Below are 13,846 nucleotides of genomic sequence, written 5' to 3' on the forward strand. Positions count from 1 at the left end.
ATGACCTGGAAAACAGCAAAAGTGTTTGGACCCCTGCGCCTGTGTGGGAGACCTGGAAGAAACTCCTGGCTCCTGGCTTCAACCCCAGCCATTGTAGCCATTTGGGGAGTGAATCAGCAAACGGAAGACCCTTTTCTCTCTGTCTCTCCCCCTGCCCACTCTGTAACTCTGCCTTTTGAATAAATAAAATAAATGTTAAGAAAAGAAGAGGCAGGTAGGTAATAAAGCACAGAGCCTGCTACAGGGAAGAAGCTGGGGTCTGAGAAGTTGTCCAAGAGGTTGCTTTATGAGCCCACCAAACAGCAGCAGAGCTCTCTGTAGCACAAGAAACTGGGCACCCAAGTGCAGGCAACTTTCTAGGGTTCAAACTCCATCAGGCTATAATTAAGGTGTTTTAGGAGGCAGAGTACCTTGGGCAGCAAAGGTGTCTACAATCAGAAGGGGCAAGCAAGGCTTTGTCATTGGGACTCAACATCTAACCCTGAGTTTGGATTCATGGATTAGATTCTACAGACATTATACACCTTATCCTCACAGCACCAGTAACGGGCCTGGCACAGTTCAGGGAAATGATTGGGCCAACACAAATAACCACTGAAAAAAATAAGGTTGCTTTAAATTAAAAGAGTAGTTGCCATTCAAAATGCATTTTAAGTCTTCACAAATATAATTTTCATTTATAGTCTGGGGAGATAGCAACATGGGATGGGGGACAACCACTTTTGATGAATGGATATATGAACGTCTACAGTCAAATGATCTATTCAGAAAAAGTTGACACCCATGCCCTGAGAGGAGTCTCATCTTCTGCTATTTCTAGAGGATATGCTACTGATAACCATAAAGTGACTTCAGAGGCCATGGTTCTGCCAGTGAGGAGTCACTGTTCAGTGACATTTTGAGACCCTGTTCTACAAAAAAGGCTCATTTTTCAGACTTTTGATTAGAAGCTCTAGGGAGTGAGTTTGGGTTAACCACAACAGATGGTGAGAGGGGGAGAAAAAAACAACAATGTGTTGTGTATTTGAAAATCACTAAGAGAGTGGATTTTAAGTGTTCTACCACAAAAATGTTAAGTATGTGATGTAATGTATATGCTAATTAGCTTGAGTTAGCCATTCCACAACATACAAGGTATCTTCAAAAAGCTCAGGGGAAATATGTATTAAGAAAAAAAAAAACTATGGGATTTGAAGATATCTTTTCAAGAACTTTTTTGCACTAAAATAAACTTATCTTTGAATTCCATTTTTCCACAAATTGTTCCAAGTGCTCTCAGATGCATATTTCAAATTCTTCTGTTTTATACCATAAATATATACAAATTTTACTTGTCAATTTTAAAAATAATTCATTCAAGTTTTCAAAGATGAAAAGGCCTCCAAGGCATATGGCACCTCGTGTGGCTTACCAAACATTCTCCCATCATCTCACATGATCCTTACCACCAAGCTGCTAGAAAGCAAGTCAGGGGGCCAGCGCTGTGGTGTAGCAGGTAAAGTTTCCACCTGCAGTACCAGCATTCCATATGAGAGCCGGTTTGAGTCCCGGCTGCTCCACTTCTGATCTAGCTCTCTGCTATAGCCTGAGAAAGCAGTAGAAGATGGCCCAAGGACTGCACCCGCATGGGAGACCTGGAGGAAGCTCCTGGCTGCTGGCTTCAGATTGGCACAACTCCACCGTTGCTGCCAATTGGGGAGTGAACCAGTGGATGGAAGACCTCTCTCTCTCTCTCTCCCCCTTTCTCTTTCTGCCTCTCCTTCTCTCCTGTGTCACTCTGACCTTCAAATAAATAAATAAATCTTTAAAAGAAAAAAGCAAGTTAGATATGACAGTTGCCACTTAACAGATAAGGGAACTGGTTCCCAACAGTAAATTGACTTGTTCAAGGGCCACAACTAATAAGGACTCAGTGGGTACTCTGAATCTCTCCTACAGTTCTCCAGTATGTGTGGTTCCCGCACATCTATAAAAAATGGCCCTAAGAAAGTTTGACACCCCGTAGTTTGCTGGACTTCCTGTTGGTTAGATTTCTTTTTCACTCCAGCTGGACAAGAACAAGGTAGTGACTCATCCTAGTACCCACTGACAGTCCTCATGAACAGAGAAAAAAACAGATCTTGAAGCCTTCTCTTTCCCTGCATTTCCTGTTAAGTGAGAGAATGGATTTTCTAGCTGTTTCATCCAGTTAGAGTTCGGGTTTCAGTTACTTGCAGCGTAAGTCACACCTGAGGCATGAGGCATGCTTCCCCCAGGAAGAGTAAATCTCCTGAAGACAGGGCTCAGCCCTTCTTCTCAGTTTGTCCCTCTGTACGATACTCACAGTTTGGCTCCCTCCCATGGATTATTCTCGTTGAGGTGAGGAGGATGGATCTTAGAAAAAAGGTGTTAGAGAGGTTCCTGAAACAAAAGTTAACTTGTTACTGAAAGTACCATCACTTAACAGGCCACGTTGATTGGTTGCTACAGGAGGTAGTACTGAAATTGGAAGCAATATAAGGTGTTTTCCACTTCAACCCCACAAGCCAGTGTCTCCTCTGGCAGTTGCAGGTAGAAGGACAAAAATATTTACATCATTTCGAACAGACAATCCTCAGGCCCCCATAGAAATGACTGCAGGCCAGGGGCCAGCAGTGTGGCATAGCCAGTTAAGCCACCACTTGCAATGCTGGCCTCCCACAAGGGCGCTGCTTCATGTCCTGGCTGCTCCACTTCCAATCCGGCTCTCTGCTATGGCCTGGGAAAGCAGTAGAAGATGGCCCAAGTCCTTGGGCCTCTGCACCCGCTGGGAGACCTGGAAGAAGCTCCTGGCTCCTGGCTTTGGATTGGCCCAGCTCTGGCCATTGTGACCATTTGGGGAGTGAACCAGTGACCAGTGGATGGAAGACCTCTCTCTCTCTCTCTCTCTCTCTGTAACTTTGCCTCTCAAATAAACAAATCTTTTTAAAAAACAATAAAGAAAGACTGCAGGCCAGCCTCTCCCCCAGAAGGTAGCAGGCTTCAATAACTCACACTTAGGGCAGCAGCTTTCACCCCCAAATTCCAAAGGGTTTTCTAGCACTGTTGGGTAAGGATAAGTTCCAGAGAGATGACTTGATGTCTCAGTTCTATTAAACATTCATTGTGTGGCTGAGTTGAACTCCTGGAACCTTTCAGTTTATCCAATAATAGAATGGAAATAGCACTTGCTCTTTCCCTCCCTTCCAAGGACACTGGGAATGTGAATAACATTTATGACGCATAAATAAAGAGCAGAAGTATCCTGTACCAGCTCCAGGTCTGGACCCTGGAGGTGTTTACAATATTGCAAACAGAATGGTTCCATCTACCAGCATCTTCCGTAGTGAGCAGCAAACATGTACTGAGTATCCGCTATGTGCTGTGTTCCAAGCTGGACTTTGGGATCACAATGATGAGGAATCCACCACTCCTGCTCCCAAGGAGTGAGAGAGACAGGTGTATAAATCTAGACATGGAAAATGGAAATTTCAATGTTGTTGACATATGGGGGGACAGTAAGATATGAAAACAAAAAGATGGGTTGGGATAATATGAATCATGAATGTGCAGGTAACCCCCAAAATAGTTCAAAGCCAGTACAGCAGCAGCACCAGTAAAGCATCATGGATGTAGGTCAATGCATGGAACAGTATCTGTCAGGCCCATTGTTCTGATGGGCACTGACCTCTGAGTGGCCAGGTCCATATTTGGGGAGCAGAGAGCAGGGAGAGTCTTGGGGGCCTCAGAGGAGCAGGTGGCATCAAAACATTCCACAAGAAGTGCATACCAGTTGGCTATAGCCCTGCACCAATGTCATGTGAATGAGCATGACAGTTAACTTGTGGGCATCCAGGAGCACAGAAATGCCATGTGTCTAAAAGTTCTTTAGCATCCATGTGCAAAATGGACTGGATTAGGGCAGCATGAAGTCAGGAAGACAAGTACACAAGGCTTTTCAAAGCACTAAGGAAGATGAATGAAGACTTAAATTACTGCAATGGTAACAGAGCATGCACTTCTATGAATAGGCCCAAAGATACTTGCACAAATCCCCAATCCCTACAGATCACCTTTGTTCTTAAGATCCCTCCAGTCTTTTTACTCCCATGGCTCCAATCTCCTAACTTAATGCAAATTTAAACATACACACACACACACACACACACACACACACACAGAGAGTGGGTTTATGCTCTTGTGACAGATCCTGCTTCAATACACATACTCTACAAGTGGCTGGCAGGCTATAATTATGTCAGGTAACAGGCTTGCCAAGAAAAATTCATTCAAATACTGAGGTCATCTTATTCCCAGCTGTAGGAGAGCAGCTGCAGTATAAATACGTGCCTTCCTAATCCCAATTTATGTGAGTACTCTGGATAGTCCTCTCTACTTCCCCAAGTACAGTCACACAAGTTCTCTTAACAGCAGTCACAGGAGAGAAACAAAGCTGGTACTATTTGGCTCCAATGTAGTGGTGGTTCAGAGAGAGTGGACTTGTCTAAGGTCACTCTCAATGAGTCAATAATGACAGGAGGACTAAAATGCCTTCTGCTTCTTTGGTCCCATAGTCCTGCAGACACAGTTCAGCTGATTGCCATTCCCACCTCCTGGAAACATACCCATTCTATCCATTCTAATTGCAATTTCTAAGAGAATACTCATATTTATCCTCTCCAATATAGACACTAAAAATGCTTCAAATACATAGATGACTCAGTCCCCAACAGGAGTCTCCAAGGCCCTGCTAAGGTATCATCATCCCCTGCAGGAAACTTGCCCTGGTGACCGTAACACTGCCTCTGGGATTTAGGCAAGGGGGAGTCACAGAAACAGAGGTGGAGAACCTGAAACTGTTTACTCATGCTACTTGTTGTACAGAGGATGCTCTAGGAAGGCTTATCTTGCAACACTGTAGTCAGAGGAGGCCTGGCTGCAAGCTGCAACGAAGCAGTCTGAATCAGAGTTGTAAGCATACAATGCCTGAGGACTTAAACTGCAAACAGAAAGGACTCTCTTGGCTCCCCATTTTCTGCAACCTGCACACTCCTCTACTCCTTGCTATAAAACCCCTAGCAAACTGCTTCTCAGGAAGGAAGTTTCTTTAGATAACTATGCCTTCCCACTGTCTCCTTACTTGTCAAAGTAAATAAAGCTTTTGTCTAACCAACTCCTGCTTGGGGTTGATTTTTTGGTTACGTCCCTAGGGGACAGACCCCTTGTGTCCACTAAGAACTCCAGCTGAGTAACCTCACCCTCTTCTCCTTTAAATATTTACTCTCTGTGTGCTCCTGCCTTATTCTATCCTGTTGTGTTCTGATTACTCCATCCATGACTTCCGGTTCCTTTGCTTCTCTTCTTCTCCCCACCTAGCACAAGAGTGGGCACACAAGGGAACAATTATTAATGCACAGATGCCTTGATTCATTAAAGCTCAGTAGCAGGCATCAGAATGCCTGCTATCCCCAGTTCACCACAAAGCGTTCTACATATCTGTTTGTGGATGGATGTGTGTATGTGTGAGCATATGCACGTATCCACACACCATTCATCCAGTGACCCTGAGGATAACTAACTCAAGGCAGTCAAAATGCAGCATCAGCAAATAGTTAAGGTGCATTCCAGTAGGAATTGAAGCAAGGAAAGTTTTCCCCCTAATTTTTCAAAATAAATATTGCTCTGGTTCCAAGTGGTATATTTTTGACATTTTGTGTACATTTCTGAAATAGAGTCCAGATGAGAAGCTGGCTCATATGTACGTCCATCTCAACCTGAGAACAGTAGATTCCTACTCATGGACAATTTCATTTCTGAAGTCCCAATCGCAGACAAAGACAAGATTGCAGGAAGGAATAAGACCAGGTTGGGGCCGGCGCCACGGCTCACTAGGCTAATCCTCCACCTGTGGCGCCAGCACCCCGGGTTCTAGTCCCAGTCGGGGCGCCAGTTCTGTCCCGGTTGCTCCTCTTCCAGTCCAGCTCTCTGCTGTGGCCCGGGAGTGCAGTGGAGGATGGCCCAAGTGCTTGGTCCCTGCACCCACATGGGAGACCAGGAGAAGCACCTGGCTCCTGGCTTCGGATCAGCACAGTGTGCCGTCCGCAACGCACCAGCTGTAGTGACCACTTGGGGCGTAAACCAACGGATAAAGGAAGACCTCTCTCTGTCTCTCTCACTGTCTAATTCTGCCTGTTAAAATAAAATAAAATAAAATAAAATAAAATAAACCAGGTTGGGAGAGTTTTTAAGACAATCTCTTTGAGGCTCGGGGGCAACACTAGGACATGGTGAAGAGAAGAAGGAGGCACTAAACATTCATCCCTCCCCTTTCATGCCTGCTCACACAGATTTCTAAGGGATGTGAAAGGAAGGCAACTGATGGCTGCTTCCAAGAAAGCAGGACACTTGCAAACCACATTTCAGACATGAGGGTGGCCAAAGGCAGGTGAACTCCAAGAAGATAATTAGGTAAGCTGGTCCCAGATAATATTACCAACTTGGTGGTGGTATTAAACTCCTCCTTAGGGTCCCAACCAAAGGTGAAGGAATCATTTTAATATCTTTTGCAACATGCATCATTGCCAAGTACTTACCATGTGCCAGGTACAGTACTTGGCACTTACCAACATCAACTTTTTTACCCTGTAGGGATTCATAGTCCCATTTCATAGATTTAAAAAAATGGAGAGATTAAGTCATCTCCCCATTATAACATAGTCTATCTGATTCCATGATCTGGGTTCTTCCTATTGCACCATTCTGCCTTCTGGAAGTAGGTTCAGTGAGCTCTGACAAGGAGAAGAAAGCAGAAAACCTCAGGCCTAAGGTTTCACAGAGTCACTTGATCTTAAATGAAGAGTGGGATAGACCCTACAGGAGAACAAGAGGAAAAGACATTCATTCCTGGCTGAAGCAATAGCAGGTGCAAAGGTACTGATGTGGGGAAAATGCTCAGGAAAATGACAGTTTTGTAGGGTTGCCTGACGGTGAGGACAGGTGATGCAACATGAGGCAGCTGAGTGCAGATTATAAAGGGTCTCATGTGTCATGGTAAGGATTGCGGATTTACTCCTGAAGGAGCTAAGATAACTAGAAGAGAAGTAAAGATCAGATCTGTTTTGGAAAGAGCACAGTGGCACAGCCATGTAGGCAGGCAGTTCCGAAGAGGCACTGACTTGCTGCAGGGAGATGGGGCCTGGAAAACATAGCAAATAGTCAAGGTGAGACTTAGGGTGGCCAAGCACATGGAGACTCAGCTCAGAAAATACTGCCTCCTGAAGTCACTGCAAATCAGCCTCAGGCTCACCTCAAAGCTGGGATTCTAGGCTTTGCAGCATCTCCCCCCCGTGTGTTGCTTTGGCCTCAAAACTAGTTGCAAAGTCTTGTGTTCCCCTCCCCCCCTTCGGGTCCTCCTCATTTGTCTCCATTTTCTAAGCTGGTGGCTTTGTGGCTCCCCTGGGCCTATGCTAGCCCAGCTGGCTTCAAGAGGGGGGAGAGATGTCAGGTGGGCTCCCAACAGAAAGGGCCCTGATTAGCACATGTTTCACATTCCCTGCATTGCATGGCAATTCACAACAAATCCTACAGAACTGTTTGCTTAAAGATTTGGGATGACTTTGGGATTTCTTCTCTTTCTTTTTTCCCTATAAAGTGTCTTTCTGGATTGCAGCTTATTTTCTGTTTGAGTCAAGGGATGAGGAGAGAAAAGCAAAGTCTGCAACAATGCAGAAAAGATGTTTTTAGAGAAAGTAGGGAAATCCAGTGTGGGGGCTCATGGAAATGCACAGGGAAGGCCAGGGAATGTGGCCCCTGAGGGCTGGGGCTGGGGCTGGGGCTTAGCTCCTAAGAGTGTATAGAAGTCAGACAAAAGCTTTCCTAAGGGCAGGGGCCCCTGCCACTCAGGCCAGCTCCAGCCCTTGGCTTGTCTGCAATAAGCACTCCAAACAGATTTTGCTGGGGTCATCAGCATCTCCTATAGAATCCCAGAACAATTCCAAAATTGTAGACTCCATCCATTATCCAAGGAAATTAAAATAAACCAAATGCACAGGTAAAGGTAGCCACCAACACTGGTGGGAAGCCTGCACTGTCAAATTGGAGGGTCTTAAAAATACCTCCTAGGCTGACATTTTCATATAGGTAGACTTCTCTGACATACAGCTCAGATGAGACCCTACTTGTGTGTATGTCTGTGCCAGTCTCAGAAAAGAACAGTAGATTCCTATTTACAGGCAACTTCATTCCTGAAATCCCAGTTGTAGGGAAAGGATGAGAGTGTGTTTTTTTTTCTCTCTTTCTCCCTTTCTATTGTTCTATCATTTCCCTTGAAATTGTGAGTATAAGGGTACTTTGAGAAATTCATGGAAAAATGCAACTAAAATGTAAGTTTATTTTGGTGCAAAACACTTTAAAATCCATGTACAACTGTTGAAATCTTTACTTAGTATAGAGTTGATCTTCTGTATATAAAGATAATTAAAAATGAACCTTAATAAAGAATGGGATAGGACTGGGGGTGGGAGGGCAGGTATGGGAAGAACCACTATATTCCAAAAGCTGTACCTAAGAAATTTATATTTATTAAATACATGCTTTCTAAATAAAAAAAGAAATCCATGCTCAGTTTTTTCATAATATGCATTTTCCATGAACTTTCTGAAAACCAATTGCACACATGCATATGTGTGTGTGTGTGTATTTGTATCAGCTGAAGTCTGTCAGTATGTAGCCTAAAGGGAGACATTTATTGTTTTTTTATTGTTTTAATGATATAATTTATATACCATAAAATTACTATACCATAAAAAGTTATCCATTTTAAATGCAATTCAAGGATTTTAGCATATTTACAAAGTTGTGCAACTATCACCACAATCTAATTTTAGAACACCATGACCCCCAAAAGAAAATCTGAGCTTGTACACAGTCTATGCTCCCACACCTGGTCCTAAGCCACCACGAATCACTTTGTGTCTCTATAGATCTGCCTTTGCCTATACATGGAGTCATAAAATGTGTGGTCTTTTGTGTCTGTCTCCTTTCACATAGCATAATGTTTTCAAGGTTCATTTATGTCATGGCATTAAGACCAAAATTCTCTTCATTGCCAAATGGTATGTCACACTGAACACATAGACAACATCATATCTGTTCACTAGTTGATGGATGATCAGAATATTTTTACATTTTGGCTATTGTGTAAGTTTCTTCATGGACAAGTATTTTCATTTCTTTTGGATAGATGTCTAGGAGTAGAATTTCTGGGTCACAGGGCAAGGAATTGCCAATTTGTTTTATAAAGTGTCTATACTCTTTTATATTCTTATCAACATGTATGAGGGTTCCAATTTTTTCATATGCTCAACAACACTTGTTATCATCTCTCATTTTTATTATAGCCATTTTAGTGGGTGACAAATAACATATTGTTTTGATTTCATTTCTATTCCCTCTATCTATTGGCTACCTATACATTTTCCTTTTTTTTTTATTTATTTGAGAGGTAGAGTTACAGACAAAGAGAGGGAGAGACAGAGAAAGAGGTCTTCCATCTGCTGGTTTACTCCCCAAATGATGCAATGGCGGGAGCTGGGCTGACCTGAAGCCAGGAGCCAGGAGCCTCTTCAGGTCTCCCACGTGGGTACAAGGGCCCAAGGACTTGGGCCATCTTTTACTGCTTTCCCAGGCATATTAGCAGGGAGCTGGATCAGAAGTGGAGCAGCCGGGACTGGAACTGGTGCTCATATGGGATGCCGGCATTGCAGGCTGGAGTTTAACCTATAAAGCCACAGCGCCAGCCCCTCTATACATTTTCTTTAGAGTGATGTCAATTCAAATACTTTGATGATTTTTTTAAAAATTATTTATTTATGGGCCGGCGCCGCGGCTCACTAGGCTAATCCTCCGCCTAGCGGCGCCGGCACACCGGGTTCTAGTCCCGGTCGGGGCGCCGGATTCTGTCCCGGTTGCCCCTCTTCCAGGCCAGCCCTCTGCTGTGGCCAGGGAGTGCAGTGGAGGATGGCCCAGGTCCTTGGGCCCTGCACCCCATGGGAGACCAGGAAAAGCACCTGGCTCCTGGCTCCTGCCATCGGATCAGCGCGGTGTGCCGGTCGCAGCGCGCTGGCCGCGGCGGCCATTGGAGGGTGAACCAACGGCAAAGGAAGACCTTTCTCTCTGTCTCTCTCTCTCACTGTCCACTCTGCCTGTCAAAAAAAAAAAATTATTTATTTATGTAAAAGAGGATGAGGGAGAAAGAGAGAGAATGAGAGAGAGGGGGGAGAGAGACAGAGAATGAGAGAGAGGGGGGAGAGAGAGAGAGAATCTTCCATCAGCTGGTTCACTCCTCAACAGTTGGGTTTGGGTCAGGCTGAAGCCAAGAGCCTGGAACTTCATCCACATGGGTGGCGGAGCACAAACACTCCAGTCACCTTCATCTGCCTTCCCAGGTGCATTAGCAGGGAGCTGGATCAGAAGTGGAGCACCCAGGACTTGAATCAGCACTCCAGTATGGGATGCCAGCATCACAAGTAGCAGTTTAACCTACTGTGCCACAACACCAACCTCTTCTTTGCTCACTTTTAATGAGCTATTTGCCTTACTATTTTTGGACCATAAAAGCTTTTTATATTCTGGGAAACAAGCTGCTTATAAGTTTTTTGAATGTTTTTTCTTAGTCTATTGGTTGTTGTGAAAAGATAATAGCTTTCCAAGATACCCACATTCTAATCCCTGAAACTTGTTTATATGTCAGCTGTACAGGGAAAAGGGGACTTTGCTGGTGTGAGTATGTTAAGTGTCTTGAAATGAGGAGAGTTCTAATCACATAAATCATTAAAAGTGGAGCCCTTTCTCTGGCTGCGGGCAGAGGGAGACGTGATGACAAAAGAAGAGCTGAAGAGAAGGAGTGAAAGAATACAGGCAGTCACTAGGAGCCAAAAAAGACGAGGAACTGAATTCTCCCTAGAGTCTCCAGAAAGGAATGCAGCCCTGATGACACTTTGGTTTTAGTCCAGTGAGACCTGCCATGGCTTGAGGTCTCCACCAAAACTCATACTGAAGCTTTGTCTTCACTGTGAAACAGAAGAGGTGATTATTAGGTCATGAATACTCTGCCCCCATGAATGTGTTAACCAATTCATGGACTAAAGGGTTCATGTGCTATTTATAAAGTACATGTAGGAGCTGGTCCTGTGGCATAGTGGGTAAAGCTGCCTCCTGCAGTACTGACATCCCATATGGGTGCCGGTTCAAGTCCTGGCTGCTCCACTTCCAATCCAGCTCTCTGCTATAGCCTAGGAAAGCGGTAGAAGATGGCCCAAGTCCTTGGGCCCCTGCACCTGCATGGGGGAGACCTGGAGGAAGCTACTGGCTCCTGGCTTCGGATCAGTGCAGTTCTGGCCATTGTGGTCATTTGGGGAGTAAACCAGCAGATGGAAGATCTCTCTCTTCCTTTCTCTACCTCTCTCTGTAACTCTAACTCTATCTCTCAAATAAATAAATAAAACCTTAAAAAAAAGTAAGTGTGTTCTAAAAGACAATTTGGGCTCTGTTGTGTGTGCTCCTTTCACCAGGTGATGCTCTGCACTGTCTCATAACTCTGCAGAGGCCCCATCAACGAGAAGGCCTTCACCAGATGTGGCCCCTTGACCTTGGACCTCCCAGCCTCCAGAAGTGTGAGCTGAATAAACCTTCTATTCTTTACACACTGTCCACCCTGTGGTATTCAGTTATAGCAACAGAAATGAACTAAGGCAGGACGCAAGTCCTGGAAAATCTACAAAATTGTTTAAAAAAATGGTAAATTTGAATTGTTTAAGTTAATAGGCTTGTGGTAATTTATGCCAACAGCACCAAAAAAACCAATACTTATTTAATTTGCCCTTTCAGTTTCTTGACAGTGTCTTTTCAAGCACAAAAGTTATTAATTTTGATTAAACCCAACATTTATCTATCTTTTTGTTCTATCACTTATGCCCTTGAAAGCATCATTGCTGGTAGAACCTCCAGAATGGAGATATTAGGAGGCTGGTATATAGTCTCTCTGGAGAAACAAACATTTAGCAAGTGAAAATTATGAAATGCTAACAATTTAAAATCTCTGGAAATTGTCCTAATGGCATATGGAACATGAAGAAATGTTTATTCAAGTAGATCTACTAAATTTTGGCACAAGCAGTAGGAGACAGTAGGATCTAAGACACAAACTTTTCCCAACATACCTCCATCCCAGTAATATGGAAAGTCTTCAGGCAAGTATGCTAAGAAAAGAGGGAACTCCATTTCCCCTTAGCGCTTTTCAAGGTCAAGACCCAGACTAGGGTTAGTCTAGGATTTTAGCCCAAGAGGGACAGGCTGCTAGCATCTGTTATCCTCACCAGCCATTTTTTTTTAAAGATTTATTTATTTATTTGAAAGTCAGAGTTACACAGACAGAGGAGAGGCAGAGAGAGGGAGAGGGAGAGGAAAAGAGAGAGAGAGGTGTTCCATCCAATGGTTCACTCTCCAATTGGCCCAACGGCCAGTGCTGCACCGATCTGAAGCCAGGAGCCAGGAGCTTCCTCTGGGTCTTCCCATGTGGATGCAGGGCCCCAAGGACTTGGGCCATTTTCCACTGCTTTCCCAGGCCATAGCAGAGAGCTGGATCGGAAGAGGAGCAGCCAGGTTTCAAACAGGAGCCCATATGGGATGGCAGCACTGCAGGCGGCGGCTTTACCCACTATGCCACAGCGCCGGCCCCTTCACCAGCCATTTGTTATGAAAGAGTTTTCGGAGGCAGGTGCAGCAGAGAGCATTGGGTCTCTTTTTTCCTACCTAGCTCCCACTCACAAAGTTTAGGGCTCTGCTCTCAGCAAAGCAGACCAAGAATATAGTGGTCCTAATTACCTAACACAACTTGCTCATACAGCATAGGTTCCCTGGTAGGAAGTACAGATAAAGACTATCAGGGGCTATTATCCTCTTCCCAAGATTTGTTCACACAGCAGGGGTATTGCTCCAGTGTAGTGATGCAGAGTTTCTTCCCAGGCAGGTCCCTAAGATAGAAAAACTACAGCAGCTCTGCTGGAAGGAACTGATTTTATTTGGCAAAGAATGTGGATATGCTTATGTCCAAAGGTATTATCAAAAACAGTGGAGATCGTAGTGAGCAATTAATAGACTGCTGGTAGCTCCATGATACTAGTAGGACCTAGTAAAATGGTGAAGTGGCCAGAAGGTTAATAGAACCAGAGAAACAGACAGCTAAGCAGAACCCTCCTGGGGTCACCAACCTCACTGGGATCCTGGAAGTCTCTGTGTGTCTATGTTAGGCTGCACCCACTAAGGAGCAATCTTAGCAGGAAAGAAGGTACACTTGAAAGTATTCTCAAGCCTCACACTGATCCATCAGATCAAGGCAGTTAAACATAACCTCTGATAAAACACTGGCTGAACAATAAAGCTATTCTGACACAGGGGTTGTGCCTATGAATCCAGGCCTAAAAATAAAGTCACATTCATCCCTAGTGGTATGAAACACTGTGTGTACGGCCAAGGCTATACCCTCACAGAAGGGACCAGAGAGAGGGAACATCTGGATAAATGTAAGACAAATCATAAACACCCTGAAACTATGAAAACAAACTCCAAGCTACACCCACACCCCCCCCCCAACACACACACATACACGTAAAGAGACAAAGTGTAACTGGCTAAGCACAATCTTTGATGAATAAATTATTCATGTGGGCCCAAGGCTGAGCCTTAAAAAGCCAGGCTAAAAGATGAGAACAAAAGAAAAAAAATGAGCATGCACACTATAGTGGAAATAGACTCCACAGTCAAGTCATCAAAAAACAGATGGCTTAACAAA

General features: G+C 44.3%; 1 protein-coding gene across 3 annotated transcripts in view; it reads right to left on the reverse strand.

The window, feature by feature from the left end:
* Window positions 1-13,846, reverse strand: part of SHROOM4 (shroom family member 4) — a 258,245-nt gene that overhangs the window by 142,545 nt on the left and 101,854 nt on the right. Inside the window, exon 1 of one of the 3 annotated variants that reach the window (XM_070067064.2) lies at window positions 2,324-2,395. The exons of the other annotated variants lie outside the window; for them this stretch is intronic. Coding sequence (XP_069923165.1) covers window positions 2,324-2,341 — 18 coding nt within the window. The 5' untranslated portion in view covers window positions 2,342-2,395. Of the gene's footprint in view, window positions 1-2,323; window positions 2,396-13,846 lie in introns of those variants that run through there. 3 annotated transcript variants of the gene reach the window in all.

The sequence above is a fragment of the Oryctolagus cuniculus genome, chromosome X (genome assembly GCF_051225735.1).
Source record: "Oryctolagus cuniculus isolate XC-2025 breed Fujian yellow rabbit chromosome X, ASM5122573v1, whole genome shotgun sequence".
In the NCBI taxonomy this organism is placed as follows: domain Eukaryota; kingdom Metazoa; phylum Chordata; class Mammalia; order Lagomorpha; family Leporidae; genus Oryctolagus; species Oryctolagus cuniculus.